Raw genomic sequence first — 25,122 nt, 5'->3', positions numbered from 1 at the left:
TAAGGAGAGTGGTTAGTGAGGAATAACGGAGACAGCCAGCAAGTTACGAAAACCACAAAGGGACAGTGTGCTCCTAGGTTCACTGACCCTGCAGGTTGTAGTAGTTAGGGTTCTGTGTCATGCGGCGGTACAGGAAGGTCCAGGTCAAGTAGTCCACAGCGTCCTGTTTGTTCTCAATGGTCTTGGTGACAATCTCAGCATTGAAATGGTCATGCATGCAGTGGTCCAGGTGAGACTCTACTGGCAAGGGCTCATACAAGAACTTCTTGAAGAAATCCTGTGGATTGGGGAGGGGATATAATAGTAGTCAATGACACCATGGTCACAAAGAAAAGCCAAGGACTAATCAGTAGGAGATGGCCTTTGTGTGACATACACAAATAACACAAAAATGGAGGAAAGCAGCTGCAAATGAGCTGGGTCCAGACCTGACATGTTGGATGTGTGCCTGTCCCTCCAACATAACTGGGTGTTTTTTTCTTTTTCTTTTTCTTTTTCTTTACAGGGACAGAGAGAGCGAGTCAGAGAGAGGGACAGATAGGGACAGACAGACAGGAACGGAAAGAGATGAGAAGCATCAATCATCAGTTTTTCGTTTTGACACCTTAGTTGTTCATTGATTGCTTTCTCATATGTGCCTTGACCGCAGGCCTTCAGCAGACCGAGTAACCCCTTGCTTGAGCCAGCGACCTTGGGTCTAAGCTGGTGAGCATTTTTTATCTTGCTCAAGCCAGATGAGCCCACGCTCAAGCTGGCAACCTCGGGGTCTCGAACCTGGGTCCTCAGCATCCCAGTCCAACACTCTATCCACTGCGCCACCGCCTGGTCAGGCTCACTGGGTATTTTATAGCGGGAACAGGCATGCATGGAACCCGCAGGCTGGGCAGCACACGGGAGAGGAAACCAGCCAGAGGACGAGGACCTCAGCACATGAAGCAACACCATCAAGAGGAACAAAAGGTTACAAAACTCCCTGTGGCTGAAAGGCTCATCACAAAGCAACATGGAAAATAGAAGCAGTTGACAGAAGGAAGGTAAAAACTAACTAAAACCTCAATCAGAAGATGAAAGCTGTGTTTCAAAGCCCAGGATCAGATGGTGCAGACACCAGGACTGACCTTTTTGGAGCCCTGGCACATGATGACGCAGCGCCCCTCGTCATCCTGCAGAGGCCGGTTAGCGTGCCCCACCATCTGAAGCACGTCATAGATAGGGTAGTCCACGTACCTGACAGAGAGGGGAAAGAGGCAGAAGTGCATCAACAGAGGAACCACATTCAGGAGGCAGTGACTCCCTAATGTCAGAATAAAATGTAAACATGGGGAGATGAGGGCACATCACAGCACACTTGGGGTTATGAGTTCTTGTGTGGAGGCACAAGTTTCACCTGCTTATGCAAACATCATTGCAGTTTTCAAGTTTAAGAGTTGAGTTTGTTGCTCAGGATCCTCAATTCAAAGCTACAAACCCATCTAATGCCAAAAGCAAAGTAACTCCCTAATAAAAGATCACATGTGTGGCCCTGGCCAGTTGGCTCAGCAGTAGAGCGTCGGCCTGGCATGTGGAAGTCCTGGGTTTGATTCCCAGCCAGGGCACACAGGAGAGGCACCCATCTGCTTCTCCACCTTTCCCCCTCTACTTCCTCTCTCTCTCTTCTCCTCCCGCAGCCAAGGCTCCATGGGAGCAAAGTTGGCCCAGGCGCTGAGGACGGCTCCATGGCCTCCACCTCAGGTGCTAGAATAGAATGGCTCCGGCTGCAACGGAGCAATGCCCAGATGGGCAGAGCATCACCCTCTGGTGGGTACACCGGGTGGATCTTGGTCAGGCACATGCGGGAGTCTGACTGCCTCCCTACTTCTAACTTCGGAAACATACAAAAAAAAGAAAAAAAGATCACGTGTAACTAAAGCTGCCCAAACTTAATAGCTGTGTATTTCATGAATTATTGAGTCACCTGACTTAAATCCAAACCTACAAGTAGATTTAGACATTAAAAATAAAACTCATTTCAAAAATAATCTCCATTTCAGGAAAAATTATTACTAAAAGTTAAATTATTTCAGCTTTTTCTGAGGAAAACCAAGTCTTCTACTTCTTGTCACCCCAAGTATTAGATGACCTGGATCAAGTCATTTTCTCAATCTACAAAACAGCACATTAACTACATAATCCCTAAGGTTCCCTCTGGCTCAAACTCCCTAATTCTCTACTTATTGAAACACGGGTACCTGGCCAGTAGCTCAGTGGATAGAGCATCAAGCCCAGCATATGGACATCCCAGGTTCAATTCCCGGTCAGGGCACACAGAAGAAGTGACCATCTGCTTTTCCCTCCCTCCCTCTCCCCCTTCTCTCCCTCTTCCCTTCCTGGAACCAGTGGCTCAACTGGTTTAGGCATGGCCCTCCGGCATCCAGGATAGCTCCATTAGAGCATATCAACCTTGGGTGCTAAAAATAGCTCAGTACTCAAGCATCAGCCCCAGATGGGGTTGCTGGAGGGGATCTCTGTTGGGGCACATGCAAGTGCCTGCCCCTCTCCCCTCTTCTCACCTAAAAAAGAAAAAAAACAGGAGAACTACAAAAGCCAATGTGAGCCTATGTCCTGAGACTGAAAACTCTCTCCCAAACCAGGCTATGCTGGAACCTTGGCTGGCTATTGACTGCTGGAACACCTTTCCTCCCTTAACAGCTAGTTTTTGGATTTGCAAGTGTTATGTCCATTTTAGGAAAGGCTTCCCTTAGCAGAGTACAGGAGGACTCACGCATGGATCTTGCCGTTGTAGTACTGGGTGTCCATGATGATCACCAGGTGGGCAGCCACACTCATGCCCCAGCAGAGACTCCGAGAAGCTACCACCACCTGGATGGCCCCTGAGCAGCAAGGGGAGAAGACAACTGAGTGCAGGGCTACCTGACTAGGGTAGGGTTTGCTGCCTCCTGGGCAGGCAGGGGATTATGTTATTTCAGAACCTAGAGCAAAGCTTGCTGGGAACAAGTCTGACATGACTAAGAGAGCAAACATAGTATTAAAAGAGGTGGCTCCATGCCAGTGTCACCTGGTTGGAGGACTATCCTAGAGGCTAAAAGGTAGTACTTGAACAAAATTCCTAGTCCAGGGAAAGCTAGGCTTAGATACCTGTCTGACAGACTCCCTGCTCACTGAAAATTGCCAACTCAGCCATTGGCTGACTCAGTCTATGGGAGCAAAATTGAGTTCTCAATCAAAACAATGCCTCAAACCAGACACCCAATAGGAAGTGATTCTGGAAGGACCATCTCCATTGTAGCTCCACCAGGTCCAAGATGATAATACCATTTACACATCTCTGAGGTCTAACGACCCTGGCAAGTCTGCTCTCCTTGGAAAACCAGGTACAGATACTGAAGGTGCTGGTCTAAAAAACCAGGCTCTGAAATGATACAGCCTTGCGTATCTGCTTATTTTCTAGCAAGGAGGAATAACGTCTATTCCACCGACATCACGAGATTATTGGGAGTATCAACTGAGATAACAGATTCAATAACCTGCAGAGTACTTTGAAAATGACTCGTGTACTGCAGAAAACTGATACCTACACCCTTGCATAAAATAACCTCACAAGGCTTTTCACCTGAGCTGAAGAGCTGTTCCACCAGGCGTCGCTCCATGGGACTGAGCCCCTCATGCAGGTAGCCTACCCCATTTAACAACGTTTCCTTGAGCGTGCTGTCACTCAATTTCTCCAGGTACGGGATCAGATCCTTCTCGGTGCAGTGTAAGAACCTAGGCAGCATATGCACTGATTCAGCTCAGAGAGGTCCGGCCCCAGCAAACACCTTTCAACCATGCAGTCATCCAGCCCCTAGCCAGAGGGGGGCTAATCCCCTCATCATAAACAGATCACCCTTCAGGGTGGGCCAACCTCACTTGACCCAACTCCCAGAAGCCAGGCTAAACAAGAGGAAGTGGAGAGAGCCCAGCCCCGCCCAACCTCTGCCGCTGAATGTCCGCTGCACACGTGGTGAGGATATCAATCGCAGTGAGGCGGGTCTGTTTGCGAGAAGGCACAAAAACGATGACAGGCTTCTTGGGCGAGTGCTTGGTAATAGCATGGTACACAGGTTTAGCCATGGACAGCAGGCGAGTCTGTGTGTGGCTGATGTTGAAGCCCTAACGATCATGGAAAAGAAGAGACAGAGGTTACAAGACCTGGTACTCTGGTCAGGAGGCCACAAGAAACGGGAAGAGCAGGTCCTACCTGGATGTGCAGCTCCAAGGGCACGGGGCGCACATTTGGGTGGAAGTTGAAAGTGGAAGTGGCACTGCACCCCAGCCAGTGGGCCACATCCTTAGCATTCGAGAGCGAGGAGCTAAGTGCCACAATGCGAATGGGCCGCTCAATCTGGGAGGAGATATAGCGCATCCGGGAGCAGATCACTTCTAAAACAGGCTGGGAGAGAAGGACAGAGTGAGGGGAAGTCACCACAGGCCCAACACAGGCTGGGAGAGAGGGACAGAGCGAGGGGAAGTCACCACAGGCCCAGGCGCCACCCTCGGCCCTCAGTTATGCCTGTGTACAGTCCAATGACCTCAAAACAATCTCCTAGTTCCCTCTCTGATTAGGAGTTCCACCTGTCCCTTAGCAGCCAATATATATACTAAGAGGACCACAAAAAGTCTCACACTGTTCCTCTGGAATAAGGTGACATGTAGAGTTCCGGAAAAATGCCCTAGTCCCTGGCTCAGACTCAAACATGAGGCTCAATGCCAAGATCAGGGGTCCCCAAACTACGGCCCACGGGCCACATGCGGCCCCCTGAGGCCATTTATCCGGCCCCCACCGCACTTCCGGAAGGGGCACCTCTTTCACTGGTGCTCAGTGAGAGGAGCACATTGACCACCCCATTAGCCAAAGGCAGGCCCATAGTTCCCACTGAAATACTGGTCAGTTTGTTGACTTAAATTTACTTGTTCTTTATTTTAAATATTGTATTTGTTCCCGTTTTGTTTTTTTACTTTAAAATAAGATATGTGCAGTGTGCATAGGGATTTGTTCATAGTTTTTTTATAGTCCGGCCCTCCAACGGTCTGAGGGACAGTGAACTGGCCCCCTGTGTAAAAAGTTTGGGGACCCCTGGCCAAGATCATCCGGCCAGCAGCCCCCCCTTCTGTGCTGCAAGGTCAGGCCATACCCCATTCTCGCCTCCGATGAGGTGGACCTCATCCACCACGAAGAGGTTGATGTTCTGAACATTCTTGCGCTGCTTCCAGCGCCGGGAGAGGATGTCCCACTTCTCAGGGGTGCTGATGATGATGTTGCCTTTGCCCAGGAGCTTCAGGTCTGTGCTGGTCTCGCCCGTCAGGAGCACCACCTTCTTGCTGAGCCTGTCCTGGAACTTCTCATACCAGTCCATGTACACCTGGCAAGCAAGGAGAGCAAGAGCAGAAAGTGTCAGGCCAGACTGGGCAATGCTTCCTTTATTCTGAGGAAAAGCTGAGAAGCCAAAGGAGAGAGACCTGTAGCTCTGTAAATCTTGATCTACTTTATAACCCACACCAACCTTTAAGTAATGGGGTGCTTCTCTTTAGTTCATGCACTGAAAGAATGACCAAGAAAAACCAAACAGTCCTGCCCCAAATGACCCTGCAAATGTTGGGGCTAAAAGAAGCTTGGCCTGGACTCACAGATGGAAACAGTCTCTGGGAGGGCTCAGAGGAAACAGCACTCCACTGCTCACCTGCTCTGCCAGAGCCTCCATGGGGGTGATGTAGACACAGCGCCCCTCTGAGCTCTGCAGCAGCATGCGCAGGATGGCGAACTCCGCACAGATGGTCTTTCCGCTGCCCGTAGGTGCCCCCACAAACACGTTGTCGTCACTGTTGTACACTGTGTTAAACACTGCAAACCAATGGAGCCATAGCATAAAACCAAGGAGATTCAAGAGCACTCATCACCAGAGACAGCAGGAGCAACCCGGCTATCAGTGCAGGTGCCAGCACCAAGTGGCAACGGCATGTGGGCCCCTCCCTGCTGTTGGGCTGCCTGTCTATCCCCTCTTGGGTCTCCCTCCCACACAGAAGGAAGCGGGGACCAAAGTAAAGAATTCTGGTCCCAAGAACACTTGCAAAACAATGTGTTGAAGCAAAGGAAGCCAAGTCTCCTTTTCTCCTCCTCAGCTGGTCCTCGCAGGGAGCAGGGTACAGAGCAGCAGGGCTCTGGCTGCCTGCCTGCCTCCAGCTCTCTCAGGCTTCCTAGCAAGTCTGATGTGGAAAGAAGGGAACAGCCTAACCCTCCATCAAGGCTGGGTCAAAGTCCAAATTCTGAGTATTAGCTCATCCAACTGGATGTCTACTTCATTTTCCCCAGCTGTCAAATAGAACACTGACAGTAGTATCTCACAGAGTAAATCCCTCATAGCACTGGTGGGAGGAAAAGAAGAGAAAATGTCCACGATGCCCTTAGCCTACATCACTCAGAACACAGGTGTGCTCTGTGGACGCAACTGTTATCCAAAGTGATGGGGGGGGGGGGGCAGTCAACGATGGACACTGCCCAATAGTTGAGTGTTAAGCAGGCAGCTTCCTGAACCTAAGGAACGACCATGCACCATGATTAATGACCAAGCCTCACCAATCCTCCTCAGTGACACACACAAAGAAGCAAAGCCAATCTAACCCAAACCAGGGACTTGAAGAGAAATGACAAGGTATGCTCCTTCCAACAGCACTGCTGGACTGCCATGCCTGCTGAGACCTGAGCACCCTACTTGCCTTCCAGCACAGAAAACAGCTCTTCCACAGTGACCTGACAAGGCCTCAAAGAACCAACACACCTACCTTGGGTCTGGATGGGGTTAAAGAATGGAAATTTATCTTGGTAAAGGCTCTCGAAGGCACTGTTTCTCAAAGCGGACACAGGCAAGGGCTGCAAATCCAGAAGTTCAGTGGGAGGCGGGTACTTCTCTGGCAGGATCAGGTGTCGGAAGGAGACAGGAAGCTGGGTCTCACAAGCTGCCAGAGGAGAAACAGCAAGCAGTCCTCTTTACCTAATGGCCCCAGATCCCCTGCACACACTGGAACCCCAAGGCCACAGATGGATTGCTCTCCCACAACAAGGTCATTCTTACAGTGTCCCCAGGGGGCTGTGCAGAGGACACTCACAGAGCCAGCGGTCAGACACCACGCGGATGAAATACTGAGGGGGCAGCGGTTCAAAGACAGGCACAAAGAACGTAATAAGGTGCTCATCCTGGGCATACTTGGCCTTAAGTAGAAAATACTCATGGTGCAGTATCACCTCACTGTCCACATCCTCCACCAGAATCCAGAATGCCTCAGACGAACCATGGACCTGAAAGCATGCACAAGCAGAAGGGACATGACCAGTGTGGGCACACAGCACCTCTGTCCCAGTTCTGCTCATGATTACACAGAAGCCAGTCCCTCCACCAGGCAAAAGCTCACCTTTTCATCCCACTGGAAATCTGGCGTGATGGTCAGTTCCACTTTCAGCGTGGAGCGTGTGATGGGCTGCAGGTGCACTGACAGTTCCAGCTTGGGGAACAGGTGGACATATTTGTGGATGGTCTTGCCCATCTTCGGCATGCGGATGAGCTCCCCTATGAGGACACAAGAGGGCACAAGGACTGTAGCCCCTGCCAAACATGCCTGCACACACTGGGGGTCACCGGGGATGCGGCAGAGTCTACTCCAGCAGGCTCTTTCCTTCACTCTCAGGGGAGCTCAAAGGAGTCAAAGGCCAAGACCAGGAGCTGGTCTAGTGTTTGCGTGAGCCGTGAGAGGTAACCAGTACATTAGAACACAAAGTCTAGGAACTGGAAAGTATGAAGGCTTAGAAAGACACCTGGGCTGTAAGCCTGGAAGGGTGATAGCTTCCCACACACCTATCTCGTTATGATTCAGGTCATACAGACGCTCGAAGGGGAAGTTTTTCTTCTCAATCTTCTTCACGACTTCTTCAGGGAGTTTCCGGAACTGACGCAGTGGACACATGGACTGCCACCTACCCGGCAAGAAAAAATATTGTTTAGTCCCTCATGTGAGGCCTGTAACAAACTGCTCTCATCATGGCTGCTGACAGATTAGCCATGACCACCTAAGACACAACTGTTGAACAAATTAACATCTGTAACTGTGCCAGCTGTGGGACCGGAAAGCCAACCCTCACTACCCCCATGCCACTCCCAGCACCACCCCTAAGGGCCTTCAACTCCCCCAGGTGCATGTCCCAGTTGATGCAGCAATCAGGACCAGAGGTCAGGGACACTGTACGGCTGTCCTACCATTCTCCGCTCAGGGACCCCAACATGGTGACCAGCTGCCAGCGCCCTGGGCCCTTACATGCGTTTATCAATCATCTTGCAGAGGTTCAAGGTCTTGTCTGTAAGCTGTGCCCAACCTCGGTTCAGGACAATTTCAAAGATGGCCCGCATCAACCGGCCCGCCGACTGGGCAAAGATAAAGCATTGCCTTTGTTCAAGTCCCCACTGTCCCTAGACTAATAAAGCCACTCTACAGTTTGTCTTTCTCTGATGCAATCAGCCTTACCAACTCAAAAACAAAGACCCTCTGTAATTACTCTCCCCCTCCATATAACAGGTGCTTACTGAACAGACTAAGTAGAATAAGCAGCTTGAGCCCACCACACATTTTAACCTACAGCTCACTGTGTGTTTTAAAGCTTTTGGCTCATTTAGCATTTAGGCCTCTAGCAAAAACAAGGGTTCTAGTAGCTTGCTCTCAGAAGTAAAGACAAAGAGTAGTTACTAAAGGCTTTTGTCAGTTCTGCATTATTTCTGAGCCCAGCAGCCACAGTGGGGAGTCACTGAGAAGCTGATGCTATGCCTGGTGGCTCTCTCCATGGAGCCCTCCCATCACTTTGAGGCCTCACCTTTCCCACATGCTCAAGAGCAGTAAACAGTGGCTGTACCACACACGCATCAATCAAGGAGCCAACCAGGGCAAATCTCAGCATTCCCTCTCCCTTACTAGTATTTGGCCTACTTTCTCCAAGACTCACACAGCACACAGGGGAGTGAACTGCTCAGGCCCCTTCTCCCAGCAACACAGCTCTGCCCTCACCTGTGTGACATATACCATGTCGGCCATCAGTGCAAAGCCCTCCAATTTCAGCTGCGAGATGAAGGCTTGGAGAAGCACATTTATCTGGAAAAAGCAAGGTCAGCTAGAAGACAGCAATCACTGAACAGTCCAATGAAATAAATCACATTTCTGCTCTGGGCATTCTTGCCAGATAAGATCTTCTACAGCTCTTGATTTAGACATTAGGTAACTGTTGCTCCACAAGAAAAGCACACATGAGAACACTGGGAGGACTGAGTAGGTTACCAGGTACAAACCCCAATCCAAGGTCCATCTTTCAGAGGATTCTGAAAACCACCTATCCTTCCCCCAGCAGAGTTGTGGGTTCACCTTCGCACTGGGCTCCTCAATGCTCTCCTTTACAGGGATGGGCACCCTTTCCAGCAGCTTCTGCAGCTCCAGCTTCTCCTCCTGCCATAAGAAGGAAACAGGTCAAGGAAAAGCCAGGTGGCTGAGGAGAGAACCCACCCAGCGACTTGGCAGTGAGTACCAGCTACCCGTTCCAACATGCTATGGACTCACTTCTCTCACAGTGATGTTCTTGAACTCTGAAGACAACGAGAAGACTCTGAAAAGCTCAATCTCGCTCAAAGTGGGCTTCAGCAGCTGGTTGTAGGTCTGCACTGTGTCATTGGTGATATAGTAGTGGCTGGCTATACGGCCCAGTTCTGTCACCTATGAAAAAAGACACAATCCAGTGCTGACTGAGCGTTAACAGGCTGCGACAGCGCACTGAAGACAATAGCTGCCCACTCAGTGAACAAATCATAATACAGGTGCCTGGCCCGAGCGCATGAAGAAAGATGGCACAAAAACCTAAGGTACAGTGAACTGATGCCCACAGAGAAAAGATAAATAGCCACCTCCACTCAAGGTATAGAAAGGAGATGTTATCAGACTTTACTGTCCCATTTTAGGAATTCCTAGGTTCAATCAGCACAGCACTATCCGTTTTCTGCTGTGCCAAGTGATGGGCATTAGGCTGGGTTCAAATTTATATAGCAATTTGAAAATGTCTCCTGGGACTTTTGCTGAGAGCTCTGCTTCCACTCCAACCCACGCACCTGGAAGTTGCCTGTCTTCTTGTCATACTTGACCAGATTATTCTTATCCAGCATCAAGGCAGCAGTATGAACCAGATCCAGTCGGCGCTGGTCCAGCAGAGGGTCTCCCTTGAGGTCTTCATGAGAGATGCCATAGAGGGTTGGGGATCGGAGCATCCGGATATACAGGTAGGCATAGCCCAACCAGTTCACTGCATCCTACGAGAAACATGGGTCTTAGCATGGAGAACTGGTATCCCAATGAAAACCTCCCAGAGATCATTAGAAATGGACTCCCAACTATAAGAATGTGTTACATGCCTTCTGCAAGTTTAAAATATTTGATTATGAAGTGGTCCTTTCTAAGACCTTATAATAAGGGGAACTGTCAGCTACAGAGCCCAGCAGCTGGACAGACTGCTCATACTGGAGCTGGAGGTCCCTGCGTGCTGGTGGCCCACAGCACCATAAACGCCATTCTACCCCTGCTCTCTGGCTCTCTGGAGAAGGCAAGAGGCCTAAGGGCAGTGCTATCCTACCTTTGCATTCTGGACGTTCCCCAGCACAATTTCCGCATTGAGCATATCAGGCAGCTTTGACACCATCTGGCTCTCAATAGGAAGCTGCTGGTTGAGCAGGGACAGGTAGTATTGAAGCTCCCCATGAGATGTGATGAGTATGCCTTCGCCCTTGGTGTCATACTGGGGTCTTCCGGCACGTCCCAACATCTAAGGCAGAGAGAGCAAACCAAGAGGCTGTGGGCACAGGGCAGCTGGATGGGATTCCTGGCTCTCCTTCACAGACCCTCGTCTTCCACCTGTCACATTTTCACATCTTTGCATTCTATAAACAGGTACTCCTCCCCACCAAGACTACACTCAAAGGACCTATACCTGCAGAATGTCCAGTGCTCCTAGTTCTGTCCAGCGCCCCTTCTCTGGACTATACACCTGGGTACCTTTGATGATGACTGTATGTGCGGGGAGATTCACACCCCAAGCCAAAGTTGCTGTGGAAACTAAAACCTACAGAGACAAAGCAAGGTAATAAAAACAGGTATTACCACCAGACAGTCAATATCCCCAACTTTTCTGGGCAACCAGTCCCAGAGCTTCCAGCAGGACTGAGGCAGGTCCCATCCTTCTCAGTGTAACACCAAAATAAAGAGAAAAGTCCTTCAGTACCTAATCTATTCAAGAATTAACCTTCCAAGGTCACAGACAGATCTAAGAGGCAGAACTGTAACATTCATTAACCAAGTTAAGGTTACCAGACAATTAAACACACAAGCTTTCCAAAGGGAAAGAGTAAACAAGGAAGGTCCTGACTGTGTGAGGCCTTATGTGGCACTACCTGAAGTCACCAGCACGCTATGATTCTAGACACTTTCCTAAACTCAATCACCTTCCCCCAGGCTGTATGGGAAGAGCTGGGAGAAGTGGGGCCACAGCTGTGCCTCCCACAACTCTCTGACCCGGCTTACCTGAGCTAGAAACAACAAACTACCAGGCACAAATGTATGGCACTGCCTTTGAAGTTCCGGGGTTTCTTATGTCTGTGCTTTACCCATCCTCACCTGAATGTGCTTATCAGCAAAAAGATCTTCTACAAGTGTTCTGTCAACTCTGGTCATGCCCGCATGATGAATAGCAAAGCCATAGGGCAGAAGGTCCTTCAGCTCCAGGTTCTGGGGAACAGAAAAACCAGGTGATGAGGTAAGCCCTCCCAGAGGAAATCAACCTGTTCACAGAGAGCCTCCCCTTACCCACTCCACACAACCACATGCAGACTCAGCCTGAACCGGTGTGAAGCAGCAGCACCAGGGGGCAGTCCTGAGTACTATCTGGAGAAACTCAAACTTAGCCAGTACCCAGGGAAAAATGAGAGAACAAGCCTGTCTCTCCTCACCTTGCACTGCTCAGCTTCTGTCCGAAGAACTTCTGTGGAGGCAGAGCCCTCTCTCAGAAACAGACCCAGAGTGTCCTTCTCTAGACACATGTCCCGGATGGCCCTAGCCGTCTTCCCAGTCTCCTTCCGGGAGTGGACAAACACCAGAACCTAAGAAGAAACCAGGTTTGCCACAGTCAAGAGACACAGCTCCCACAGTGCCTCTGCCAGCACCAGCAGCAAGAAGCAGAGCCTGCACCAGCATAAGACCAGAAGCCAAGGTCATAAAGAGGAGCAGGGTGTATTCGCTCAGAAGCCTAAACAGGGCTGGTAAGACCCTAAGAGAAGGCCCTGGCCAGGTGGCTCAGTGGTAGAGCGTCGGCCTGGCGTGCAGAAGTCCCGGGTTCAATTCCCGGCCAGGGCACACAGAAGCGCCCATTTGCTTCTCCACCCCTCCCCCTCTCCTTCCTCTCTGTCTTTCTCTTCCCCTCCTGCAGCCGAGGCTCCATTGGAGCAAAGATGGCCCGGGCGCTGGGGATGGCTCCTTGGCCTCTGCCCCAGGCACTAGAGTGGCTTTGGTCGCAACAGAGTGACGCCCTGGAAGGGCAGAGTATCGCCCCCTGGTGGGCAGAGCATCGCCCCCTGGTGGGCGTGCCGGGTGGATCCTGGTCGGGCGCATGCGGGAGTCTGTCTATCTCTCCCCGTTTCCAACTTCAGAAAAATACAAAAAAAAATTAAAAAAAAAAAAAAAAGACCCTAAGAGAATGAACTATCCAGTACAGTGAGCAAGTCCTAGACGTGGGTAACTAAACTCTCAGCATCATATCAGTAACATCAAGTTTACATACAATGAGGATTCAAATTCAGGAATCTCAATTAAGAATTTATGTTCAACCCTGGCCAGGTAGCTCAGTTGCTAAGAGCATTGCCCCAATATGCCAAGATTGTGAGTTAGACCCCTGGTCAGGGTACATACAAAATCAGCCAAAGAATGCATAAATAAGAGGAACAACAAATCACTGTTTCTCTCTAAAAAAAAAAATGTGTGTTCAGATACCCGATATGATTCTAAGCCACCTGACAAATGTGTCTGCCAAATAAACAGCTAAAATGTTTATGAAATAACAGGAACTGGCCTTTATAAAAGGAGATTAAGAAATAAGTCTCAATATGAGATGAACATCATTTTGTAGGAAATAGTCTTCCACATATTTAATATCAAAAGATTTGTTTCATCTAAATCCATCTCCTCACCAAAATCCACTGCTTTTTTCAGATGAAAATAAATACATAACCTGTCACTTTTCCTTAGTTTTTATCTTGGTTAATAAAGTTAAAGTCAGTTTCAACTGAAAAACTGTATCCTACTTTCTATTAAAATATCCTCTTTCACTAGCTGACTTCTTCTTTTTTTTTTCTCTACTGTGTTACATTTTTAGTAAAAGCCACCCAAATCTTTTATGGAAGAACCCTTGATAATGTAGGTAAATAGACTGATTATCTGCACCTAGGCATTTCTTTTCTGGGAGTTTTTAAATTACGAATTCAATTTCTTTAGTGGTTTATAAAACTATTCAGGTTATTTCATCTAGGCAGAATTTTGGTAGTTTTTGAAGAAACGGCCCAATTCTTCCAGGTAGTCAACTTTATGGGCAAAAAGTTGTACAGTGTATTCCTTTATCATTCTTTCACTGGGTACAGCTTCTGAAATAACCCATTTCATTCCTAATATCGGGGTTGTATTGTGTCTTCTCGCTTTACCTTTGTCAATCTTGCCTAATTATCAGTAAGTCAAGAATTCAAAAGCAGAGTTCAAAAGCAGAGTTCAAGAATAAGAAACCACAGACAGACCTGATTTTTTCCTGCATGTTCCATGATCTTCTCATAGACTATTTCATTCATGATCTGAAAACGCTTGATAGCCTTTTTCTCTGTGATGCCTACATACGTCTGTTCCAGAGGCACTGGGCGGAAGCTAAAAGTTCAACAGTTAGAAAAATGAGGCTTTGGGCACAGACTTCTAAGAAATAAATAGCCCTTCACTGCCCAGAAGCAATATTCCTCTTTTTTGGAGTCATACCACATAAAAACCCTAAGACCCTTCTAAAACCCAATCCAACAGAGCACCCTGGCAAAGGGGAAAGATAACAGGAAGGTCACTTGGTTAAACTTGTTCCCATCTCTTCTCATACCTATTGTCGAAGTAGAAGAGGCCCTTGGCAGGATCAACACGCAGAAAGGTGGCCACATCTTCATAATTGGGGAGGGTAGCACTAAGCCCAATGAGTCTGACATCCTCTTGGGTCATTTCAATGTTTCGAATGGCTCTGGCCACCAAAGCTTCCAGGACAGGACCTCTGTCATCGTGGAGAAGATGAATCTCATCCTAAGAAATGGAGAGCAGCAAGTTACCTCTAGGACTAGAGAAATGGAGCCCCTTCACTGAGAATAGTTGCGTTTTGTTGGTACATACCTAATACGCCAGATAAAGACAACAAGAAAAGGGATCCCAAGCCAGAGAGACCAAACAATGAGATGAGACAAAATTCACCATGAAATATATACCATGCTCTGCCATGAGCCACTTTGCTATAGCCCAATGAAATGACGCTTTATGGTAAGAAAATCTGATACTTCAGGTAAACTGGTTTCCAACTTCACACAAACGTAATTTCTTTTTTCTTTTCCTTTTTTTGTATTTTTCTGAAGTGAGAAGCAGGGAGGCAGAGACTCCCATATGCACCCAACAGGGATCCACCCAGCATGCCCACTAGGGGGCAGTGTTCTGACCACATGGAGCGTTGCTCCGTTGCAATCAGAGCTGTTCTAGCACCTGAGGCAGAGGTCATGGAGTCGTCCTCAGCACCCAGGCCAACTTTGCTCCAATGGAGCCTTGGCTGCAGGAGGGGAAGAGAGAGAGAGAGAGAGAGAGAGAGAGAGGGGAAGGAGAGGGGGGAGGGGGGAGAAACAGATGGGCGCTTCTCCTGTGTGCCCTGGCCAGGAATCAAACCCAGGACTTCCACACGTCAGGCAATTGCTCTACCACTGAGCCAGCCCAGGGCCAAAGGTATATTTCTTTACTGATAATGAAACTTCTGATCAAACCACATTTACATCAAATAAGGCTTCACCTCTGGGCAGTTACCCTCATCAAGAGCAAAAGGTGTATGTGCATCAAATGGTGAGTTCCTAGGGCCTAAAGCAGTGCTTCTCAAATTTCAGCGAGGAAACAAAGCAGCAGAAGACCTTATGAAAAAGGCACACTGCATTTTGTGGCTGTGTTTGGGGCCAGGTACTCTATTTCTACCAAGACTTTGAGCTGTGAGGCTCTAAAGCTGGAGTTTGCAAACTTTCTCTTAAAGGGCCAGAGAGTCAATACTTCAGGCCTATGGGCCACAATCCCTATCACAAACAGTCAATTCAGTCATGGTGGCATAAAAGCAGCTGAAAACAGTATCAACCAACAGGTACGGCTGGGTTCCAATCAAACAAAATCCAGCAGCCACACTAGCCAGCCCCTCTTCTAAAACACCAAAAATCAACATGTGAGCTCTCCTTTCCACCTTCCCAGACAACTTAAACTACACTCAGACTCAATCATTGGTCCTTGGTAGTTCTGCTTCTGTGGAACATAACATCCTAACTCCTCAACTCATTCCCTCTGAGAATGGACTATTTATCTATAAAGCCCTTTAGTGTTCTAGAAGGACACACTTAAGTTTTTTCCATTTGTCCATTTACATATATCTCAAATATTTCAGACATAAAAAAGATATAAAGTATAACACTGCAGTCACCATGCACCTATTGAAAAAAAATTTTTTTTCTTTTGACAGAGTCAGAGAGAGAGACAGACAGGAAGGGAGCAAGATGAGAAGCATCAATTCTTCGTTACAGCATCTTAGTTGTTCAATGATTGCTTTCTCATATGTGCCTTGACCGAGGAGCTACAGCAGAGCGAGTTACCCCTTGCTCAAGCCAACGACCTTGGGCTTCAAGCCAGCGACCTTTGGGCTCAAGCCAGACACCATGGGGTCAAGTCTATGATCCCACGCTCAAGCCAGCAACTCCATGCTCAAGCTGGTGAGCCCATGCTCAAGCCAGGTGAGCCCACACTCAAGCTGGGAACTTGGGGTTTCAAACCTGTTCCTCTGCATCCCAGTCTGACGCACTATTCACTGGGCCACCACCTGGTCAGGCACCTATTGGGAAATTTTCAGTGACATGCAGGCTGTCACTTAATGGTGAAAGCAGTACTGACAACAGGGTTCACGACAAAGGCCAGTGACTTGAGAGAAAGTCCTGGACCAAACTGGTCTCTGCACCCCAGCAAGTGCCCTTCACTCACCAGAATGATGAGCCGCACAAGCTGGGTGTAGGTGCGCTCCCCGCCCTTGCGGGTAATGATGTCCCACTTCTCAGGGGTGCAGACAATGATCTGAGTGGCACTGATCTCTTCTTTGCACAGCTGGTGGTCGCCAGTCAGTTCCGCAACAGTGATGCCATATGTAGCCAGGCGCTGAGTGGAAGAAAGGCACGACAGGTAAGAATGCTCGTAGGAGGCCTTGTCACCAAACTGTCTGAAAAGTCTGAGCACAAGGTACTGGAAGTAGGTATCAACCCACTAAAGAATGAGGTCGACCATATGAACAAATCCAAGTTTACATTCTAGCAAATGGAGACAAAGGCTCTCTGGGAGAGCTGGAGAAAACTGCTGTGCAGAGTGACAAAAAGATGACACACCCTTGCAAAGGCCAGGACAGATCCAGGATATTCTTGGCTCAGCAACACTCTATTTCTGGGTCAAGTACCATCTTTGAAGTGAAAAAACATCACCTGGGGCACAGCAGAGATGCCCTGAAACAAGCAGCATTGAAGCACCAGGCCTGCCCCCAACCCTGTGCCAGATGCCATTGGCACCTTCCAGAGAAGAGTTCTACCCTTACCTTGCCAAAGCTGCCCACCATCTCCTGCACCAAGGACCGCATGGGAGCGATGTAGATGATTTTGAAGTCATCCACGTTGATAGTGCCGTCCATGTTAATGTGCTTCCCAATCTCTCGAAGCATGCACATCAGGGCCACATTGGTCTTACCAGCACCCTGAGACAGAGATCAAGGGTGAGACGGCCTGTTTACATGGGAATGCTCACTGCACTAACTCCCATGGGCTTAAAACCAAAACAGAGAGTAGAGCATGTCCTGAGAATTTTATTCTACCATTTAACATTTCTTCCATGAAAGAATAAAGAATTGGAAAGTATGGGTGAAGAGGAACCCTCTTGCCACCTAAAACATTCACATTCCACAGGAAAGGAGCAGCCACAGCAGTGCTTACAGTGGGCGCGCACAGCAGCAGGTTCTCATCTGTCTCCAGGGCGGCCCGGTAGAGCTTACTCTGAATCCGATTTAGCGTTTTGAAGCCCTCAAATCCAGCCTGGGCATACTTGGGCAGCTTCTCCACTGGAAGCAGTTGCTGAAAGGAAGAAAGGCATTCGTATTGTATTGGCCGCACTCTGAGCAGACTATTCTTGCAGGATCTCCAGGACTGCATTTGCTAGCAAGCTCCCTGCATACTCTTTCCACTGAAGGACAGACCAGAGGGATCAGTGTTGTCCCCTGGGCTCAAAAGAAAAATGGGAAAACTCCCACTTCTGGAAAAGACTGCCTTCAAGATGAAATCACATTGTAGTCAATGGGTTGAAACTCAAACTGGAAGGGAGGTGGGCTGAGGAGAAAGCTGAGAGAAGCAACTAACTCACTTCCTCTGAGCCAAAGGGCTTGGGCTTCAGAGCAGGCACATGCACCTCTTCATAACCCTTGCGCTGGCGACGGAAGGATCCATCTGGAAGCTGACAGCGTTTGTTGGCCATGAAGTGGCTCCCCTGGGTAAAAACCAGGTCCTCCAAGTCCAGAACCTGCCTTGGAGCCAATGCCTGAGAGAAGGAAAAACAGAAATACAAAGACAATGAGGAAACTGAGCAAGTGAACTTCCATCCATCAGAATTTGGGAAAGAGCTCACACACCAACCTCCCCACCCTGGTCCAGATCCATGGTTTCAAGGTCAGTGTCCATTCGGGACTGCCGTACGCGCTCCCTCCGGGACCGCTCCTCCTGTAGTAGGCAAAGTCAAAAAAGGCAACAACTGATCACCATTCTAGGTACTGTCCTTCTCAGTCCCTCCTTAGCTGAACTTCACTCACAAGTGCTGACCAGTAAGTCCCAAAAGAGAAAGATGCCCCATGGCAAGTTCAGATACTTGCCATGGGGACTACCAGATAATGAAAGCAAGGAAAAGGCTTTAAAGGGTCAATGCATAGTGTGGGGACTTCAAACGCAGATGGCCAACAAGTCAGCATCAAGGGCTCTCCCTCTGTTCAGCAAACACGTGTCCTTCCCTCTATATTGAGAAAATACCATGATTTACTGTGTAAACAAACAGAAGAGGGCCCACATGCTGGAAAAGTAGATAGGTCAGTGGTTTCTTGATTATACCACTATGAATGTCAACTATAATCTGTACCACTTACAAACCTTAAAAACTTTAGAGAAAAACTTCACTTCTTTATCTTGCTGTTAATAGACATTTAGCTTTATGATGCAATCTTAACTAATGTCTCTTTCCCAAAGCAAACACTCTAGCTCAGGAATCAGGTAGAAAATCCAGCCCAGCCATTACCCGGATCAGATCCTCCTTCTCTGTTTCATGGAGCTGGTAGAGGAACTTTGATAGCTCTGGATCGGCTTCCATCTTCCCCATGATCCTTTCTTTTTCAGCTTCACTCTGTGCACTGGCCAGCAAGGTACAGTATAAAACTACCCACAGCAAAAGGAGAAAGGTAAGGAGGCAGTGAATAAAATCGACCTTCAACCTCAGGGTATAAAGGAAAATGAATGAAACACATGCTGAAGCTATGACAGCACTGCCGTCTCCATCACACAGGTGCACACACACTCTACAGAAGGGCCACTGTGTACTCACTCATCATCCTGTGCTGCCGCAGCACTTTAATAAAATCAAAAGTGTTGAACCCGAGAAGTAGCACCAGCTGGTTCTCACACTCTCGGTCATCGCTGGCCGTCTGTAGAGAAGATAACACCAGGATTACAAATGCAGCCATCTGCTTCATACACTCTGTCATCCCCCATGATACACTAAATGCAAAAATATGACTTTGACCATACCTTTAAGATTTCCAACACTTCGTCTGCCTTCTTCTGTGACACAATGGCATCATCATAGAAGCGACTGAGTTGCCGCTGTAGCCAAAATGCATCAATGTCCCGAGGGTGCAAATCCTTCTTCTTAGAACTCATTAGTTCACCAGAGGCTACAAGCTGCACGAGTATCAAGCAGAGTTCATGTCTCTGTCAACCCCAACCACTTTCTCATCCTGCAACAGAGATCTACTTGCCACCGACGGCCTACCTCCCAGTGAGAATTTTCCAGAGGAAAGACAAGTCTGCTAAACTGCCTGATCAGGTGGTAGCTCAGTGGATGGAGTGTCAAGCTGGGACTCTGAGGACCCAGGTTCGAAACCCTGAGATCACTGGCTTGACTGCGGGCTCATCCAGCTTGAGTGTGGGATCACAGACATGGCCCCATGGTCGCTGGCTCATGCCCAAAACTGCTGGCTCGAGCAAGGCCATCACTGACTCAGCTAAAGCCCCCAGGTCAAGGCATGCGCAAGAAGCAATGAATGAGCAACTAAAGTGCCGCAACTATGAGTTGATACTTTTCATCTCTCTCCCTTCCTGCCTATCTGTCTCTCTAAAAAACAAGTCTGCCATATTGAATTTGGGAACACAACAAAATAAGATCTCACCAACATGTGCCTTTGTGAGGGAGAACGACTGATTGAAATCTTAAGGAAATCAAGACACTAAAGGTTTATGATAGTCTACCCAATAAAAAGGGAGCTCAATACATGACAGAATAGGACCTTATGGGAAAGAACCTGGCCTGCAGCAGTGGGCAAGAGAAGACTATACTCACATTAGCCGAGAGGGTGCAGCGCACCACAGCCTCATCCCCTTCCATGTCATCATCAGAAGCCTCTTCTCGAACCTCCCCGTACACATCTTCATCGCCTTCCTGTGGAAAAAGCCCCAACCCCAACCCATGATTTAGAGCTGATTCTGACATTGCCACAGAAACTCGCCCCTAAATCACTTCACTGGTTAGAGGGCCCAGACCAGGTAGCTCAGTTAGTTAGAGCATAGTCCCAATATACTAAGGTTGCAGGTTTGAACTCCAGTTAGGGCACATACAAGAATCAACCAGCGAATGCATAAAACAACAAATTGAGGCCCTAGCCGGTTGGCTCAGAGGTAGAGCGTCAGCCTGGCTTGCGGGGGACCTGGGTTCGATTCCCGGCCAGGGCACATAGGAGAAGCGCCCATTTGCTTCTCCACCGCCCCCCCTCCTTCCTCTCTGTCTCTCTCTTCCCCTCCCGCAGCCAAGGCTCCATTGGAGCAAAGATGGCCCGGGCGCTGGGGATGGCTCCTTGGCCTCTGCCCCAGGCGCTAGAGTGGCTCTGGTCGCAACAGAGTGACGCCCTGGAAGGGCAGAGCATCACCCCCTGGTGGGCAGAGCGCGCCCCTGGTGGGCGTGCCAGGTGGATCCCGGTCGGGCGCATGAGGGAGTCTGTCTGACTGTCTCTCCCCGTTTCCAGCTTCAGAAAAATACAAAAAAAAAAAAAAAAAACCCACAACAAATTGACATTTCTCTCTCTCTCCCTTCCTCTCTAGAATTAAAATTTTATTTTAAAAAAATAATAAGAATATGTAGCCTGACCTGTGGTGGCACAGTGGATAAAGCGTTGACCTGGAAATGCTGAGGTCGCTGGTTCAAAACCCTGGGCTTGCCTGGTCAAGGCACATATGGGAGTTGATGCTTCCAGCTCCTCCCCCCCTTCTCTCTGTCTCTCCTCTCTCTCTCTCTCTGTCTCTCCCTCTCCACTCTAAAATGAATAAATAAAAAATTTTTAAAAATTAAAAAAAAATAAAATAAATATATCTCTTAAAAAAAATAAATAATATGTAAATGTTTTTTTAAGTGAGAGGAGGGGAGATAGTAAGGCAGACTCCCACATGCGCCCTGACGGGGCTCTACCTGGCAACCCCTGCCTGGGACCAATGCTCGAGTACCCAACTATTTTTAGTGCCTGAGGCTGACATACTTGGACCAACTGAGCTATCCTCAGCACCTGGGCCAATGGTCGAACCAACTGAGCCACTGACTATGGGAGAAGAGGGAGAGAAGGCGAAAGGGAGGGAAAGAGAAGCAGATGGTCGCTTCTCTTGTGTGCCATGACTAGGAATCAAACCCAGGATGTCCGTACACTGGGCCAACTATCTACTGAGTCAATGGGCCAGGGATGTAAATAAATATTTTTTTAAAAGATGGTTATAGCAACACCTTTGGAGTGAAACCAACGTATTGGGACCAGGGTTGGTCTTATCTAGAGGACATTTAATAGAATGTATTATTACTCACTATTCTAAGTCCATATAGCCTGGCTTCATTAGGTGCTTCTCCTCTATTCTGCCTCTCACCTAAGGCCACCCCAAAGGCAACCAACTGGACCACAATCTCTCTCACACACACAAACAACATATGTGAAAAAAGAGCTCGCAGGTGAGAAGAGCTATGCAGAAGCATGCCTGGATCCAGAACTGCAGACCACTCTTGGCTTGCTCACCAGTCTTTAATCTTTATTTATTTATTTATTTTACAGACAGAGAGGATAGATAGGGACAGACAGACAGGAACAAAGAGAGATGAGAAGCATCAATCATCAGTTTTTCATTGCGACACCCTAGTTGTTCATTGATTGCCTTCTCATATGCGCCCTGACCGTGGGCCTTCAGCAGACTGAGCAACACTCCCGCTTGAGCCAGCAACCTTGAGTCCAAGCTGGTGATCTTTGCTCAAACCAGATGAGCCTGCACTCAAGCTGGCGACCGCGGGGTCTCGAACCTGGGTCCTTCCGCATCCCAGTCCGACGCTCTATCCACTGCGCCACCACCCGGTCAGGCTGCTCACCAGTCTTTATGCACACATTGGCTCACACTAGACTGTATATGTTTAAAGCAGGTGTTTAATAACAAACATTTGTTAAATAAATGAGTTTTATGAGCAAAACATGCTTTCAGTTTCTTGCTACTTAAAATCCAAACTTCTATCAACTTGTACTACAGGAAGTGGCTTAGCAGTCAAGTATTTCACTCACCTCATTTGACAAATGGAAAAACTGAAACAATATGCCCAAGTTACAGGACCAACATTCAGACCTCCTGACTGTCTGGTGCTCTCTCCTGCCTCTCCTATGCTGCCCTTGTTCCCGTCCCAGCATATGATAGTGGAAGGCCTGCATTTTATCTTCAAGAGTCAAACTCAGCCTGACCTGTGGTGGCGCAGTGGATAAAGCGTCGACCTGGAAATACTGAGGTCGCTGGTTCGAAACCCTGGGCTTGCCTGGTCAAGGCACATATGGGAGTTGATGCTTCCAGCTTCTCCCCCCTTCTCTCTCTCTCTCTCTCTCTCCCTCTCTCTCTCCTCTCTAAAAATGAATAAATAATAAAAATTTAAAAAAAAAAGAGTCAAACTCACCCACTAAGAATTCTAAGGCAACTTTGCAAAGATTTTCAAGAGCCCCACTTGTTCGTATTTAGTTATACTCAAGAAATTAAGATTAGATGGTAAACCTCAGTGGCTGCTACAACTATTACATAACCATGTACAAAATAAGTCTATGTTCTTGGGCAAATGTACATTCCTTTGAAACTGGCAGAACATAGCATTGACCAGTGGGACATTATCACAAGGTAAAATGGGGCAGCATACACCTTCAATGAAGTACAGTATACATTGTACTTATCTTTTTCTTTTTGCTGATGCATTTGATTTTAAATTACTATTAATTTATAAGTTTAATTTGCTTTATGAAAACTAAAGATGAGGCCCTGGCCAGTTGGCTCAGTGGTAGAGCGTCGGCCTGGAGTGCAGGAGTCCCAGGTTCAATTCCTGGCCAGGGCACACACGAGAAGCACCCATCTGCTTCTCCACCCCTCCCCCCTCCTTCCTCTCTGTCTCTCTCTTACCCTCCCGCAGCCAAGGCTCCATTGGAGCAAGGTTGGCCCTGGCGCTGAGGATGGCTCTGTGGCCTCTGCCTCAGGCACTAGAATGGCTCTGGTTGCAACAGAGCATCGCCCCCTGGTGGGTATGCTGGGTGGATCCCGGTCGGGCGCATGCAGGAGTCTGTCTGACTGCCCCCCCCCCTTTCCAACTTCAGAAAAATACAAAAAAAAAAACTGAAGAAGACCATAATAATTTTTTAGAAAAATAATACTTGTACTCAAGTTTGACACCCTTGTGACACTGTAAAATTTATCTGAATTCCTTACACTAGAACAATTTCAAAAACAAAAAATAAACTAAGTCCATTTAACACTCACCTCCTCATCAGACTCAAACTGTACATTCACACCATATGTCTCATCGATGTTGTCATCTGAAACGAGGGATAAGAGAAAGAAGACAGGAAACGGTTAGGAAAATGAGGTACTACACAGCACATTTCCTCCCCAACTGCCTGACTTGCCTCTCCTTGGGACAGAGCTCAGGTCTAAGGACTCGAAGACCTTAAAAGGATAAACATAAGAGAGCCACCTGCAGTGCCACCAGTGAGGCCCTCTCCAATCTGCCAATCTTAGATACGACCTTGATCTGCTTGCTCAACCACTTGAGTCCAGCAGGCTCTGCCGAAGTTTCCCCCTATATTCTATACAATAAAATGGTCCAGAGTAAGAAATGGCTTCTATTCTAAAGATTCTGGTGTCCACTAAGCATGAACTCCTCAATATTATACCAAACAGGTTATAGGAACCGACACATTCAGGTGTCTTAATGACTAAAGCTAGATCATCTTTAGGGGTCAACAGGCAACCAGTTAATATGATCAGGACATAAAAAACTCATTTACCCATATTCTGGATTTCCTTGTCTCCACCGTAGTCTGTGATCTTTTTGCCCAAGTTCACTAGCACATGGTATCTGGTATCGTCTGTCTGCCCCAGCAACAAGTCAATCTCCTTTCTCCTTTCTTTGTCACGAAGCTTTTCATTCTTTAAAACAGCTAGAACCTCATCAGCTGCCCCACAAAGAATATCACGCGGCTGATAACAAAACAACAAAACAATGAGAAGCAGAATATCACTGACCAGCTTTATGTGAAATCTAGATGTGAAAAGACCTACCTCTTTAAAATTTGTATACATTTTGATCATTTTCATTAATGTTAACAAACAAATGCCACCAAGAGTCACAAAATTAAAGGAAAACCCATTTTAAAAAGATTAGGCAGGCCTGACTAGGTGGTGGTAAAAGGATAGAGCTCCAGACTGGGATGCAAAGGACCCAGCTTCAAAATCCCGAGGTTGCTGGCTTGAGTGCAAACTCATCTGGCTTGCACATGAGCTCACAGGCTTGAGCATGAGATTGCTGGCTTAAGCGTAGGATCACAGTCATGCCCCCATGGTTGCTGGCTTGAGCCCAAAGGTCACTGGCTTAAAGCCCAAGGTCGCTGGCTTGAGCAAGGGATCACTCGGTCTGCTGTAGCCCCCGGTCAAGGCACATATGAGAAAGCAATCAATGAACAATTAAGGAGCCACAACAAAAAATTGATGCTTCTCTTCTTTCTCCCTTCCTGTCTGTCCCTATCTGTCCCTCTCTCTGTCTCTGTTTAAAAAAAAAAAAAAAAAAAAAACATTAGGCAGGCCCTGGCCAGTTGGATCAGTGGTAGATTTCTAGTCAGGTCACACAGAAGGGCCCACCTGCTTCTCCACTCCCCTCTTCCCCTCTCGCAGCCATGGCTCAATTGGTTTGAGTGCATCGGCCTGGGTGCTGAGGATGGCACTGTGGAGCCTCCACCTCAGGCACTAAAAATAGCTCAGTTGCAAGCATGGCCCAAGATGGGCAAAGCATCGGCCCCAATGGGGGTTGCTGGGTGAATTCTGGTCGGGGTACATGCACAAGTCTGTCTATATCCCCTCCTCTCACTTGGAAAAGAAAAAAAAAGATTAGGCA

At 48.1% G+C, this 25,122-nt stretch overlaps 1 protein-coding gene across 1 annotated transcript in view; it reads right to left on the bottom strand.

Annotated features, from left to right (window-relative positions):
- Nucleotides 1–25,122, bottom strand: part of SNRNP200 (small nuclear ribonucleoprotein U5 subunit 200) — a 34,509-nt gene that overhangs the window by 3,839 nt on the left and 5,548 nt on the right. Inside the window, exons 4-37 of the mRNA XM_066377675.1 lie at nucleotides 24,020–24,212; nucleotides 23,493–23,548; nucleotides 20,029–20,127; nucleotides 19,218–19,370; nucleotides 19,015–19,114; nucleotides 18,712–18,848; nucleotides 18,063–18,146; nucleotides 17,794–17,967; nucleotides 17,370–17,507; nucleotides 16,979–17,134; nucleotides 16,381–16,551; nucleotides 14,225–14,418; nucleotides 13,884–14,007; nucleotides 12,054–12,203; nucleotides 11,722–11,832; nucleotides 11,039–11,170; nucleotides 10,685–10,873; nucleotides 10,167–10,364; nucleotides 9,625–9,777; nucleotides 9,433–9,513; nucleotides 9,082–9,165; nucleotides 8,341–8,447; nucleotides 7,884–8,002; nucleotides 7,444–7,598; nucleotides 7,141–7,330; nucleotides 6,817–6,990; nucleotides 5,718–5,878; nucleotides 5,172–5,399; nucleotides 4,238–4,429; nucleotides 3,971–4,149; nucleotides 3,611–3,762; nucleotides 2,762–2,870; nucleotides 1,119–1,227; nucleotides 88–277 (exon numbers count right to left, since the gene is read on the bottom strand). Coding sequence (XP_066233772.1) covers nucleotides 88–277; nucleotides 1,119–1,227; nucleotides 2,762–2,870; nucleotides 3,611–3,762; nucleotides 3,971–4,149; nucleotides 4,238–4,429; nucleotides 5,172–5,399; nucleotides 5,718–5,878; nucleotides 6,817–6,990; nucleotides 7,141–7,330; nucleotides 7,444–7,598; nucleotides 7,884–8,002; nucleotides 8,341–8,447; nucleotides 9,082–9,165; nucleotides 9,433–9,513; nucleotides 9,625–9,777; nucleotides 10,167–10,364; nucleotides 10,685–10,873; nucleotides 11,039–11,170; nucleotides 11,722–11,832; nucleotides 12,054–12,203; nucleotides 13,884–14,007; nucleotides 14,225–14,418; nucleotides 16,381–16,551; nucleotides 16,979–17,134; nucleotides 17,370–17,507; nucleotides 17,794–17,967; nucleotides 18,063–18,146; nucleotides 18,712–18,848; nucleotides 19,015–19,114; nucleotides 19,218–19,370; nucleotides 20,029–20,127; nucleotides 23,493–23,548; nucleotides 24,020–24,212 — 4,942 coding nt within the window. The remainder of the gene's footprint in view (nucleotides 1–87; nucleotides 278–1,118; nucleotides 1,228–2,761; nucleotides 2,871–3,610; nucleotides 3,763–3,970; nucleotides 4,150–4,237; nucleotides 4,430–5,171; nucleotides 5,400–5,717; nucleotides 5,879–6,816; nucleotides 6,991–7,140; nucleotides 7,331–7,443; nucleotides 7,599–7,883; nucleotides 8,003–8,340; nucleotides 8,448–9,081; nucleotides 9,166–9,432; nucleotides 9,514–9,624; nucleotides 9,778–10,166; nucleotides 10,365–10,684; nucleotides 10,874–11,038; nucleotides 11,171–11,721; nucleotides 11,833–12,053; nucleotides 12,204–13,883; nucleotides 14,008–14,224; nucleotides 14,419–16,380; nucleotides 16,552–16,978; nucleotides 17,135–17,369; nucleotides 17,508–17,793; nucleotides 17,968–18,062; nucleotides 18,147–18,711; nucleotides 18,849–19,014; nucleotides 19,115–19,217; nucleotides 19,371–20,028; nucleotides 20,128–23,492; nucleotides 23,549–24,019; nucleotides 24,213–25,122) is intronic.

Source organism: Saccopteryx leptura, chromosome 3 (assembly GCF_036850995.1).
Source record: "Saccopteryx leptura isolate mSacLep1 chromosome 3, mSacLep1_pri_phased_curated, whole genome shotgun sequence".
Lineage (NCBI taxonomy): Eukaryota > Metazoa > Chordata > Mammalia > Chiroptera > Emballonuridae > Saccopteryx > Saccopteryx leptura.
The sequence above is the reverse complement of the archived record's forward strand: the minus strand, read 5'-3'. Positions and strand labels throughout refer to the sequence as shown.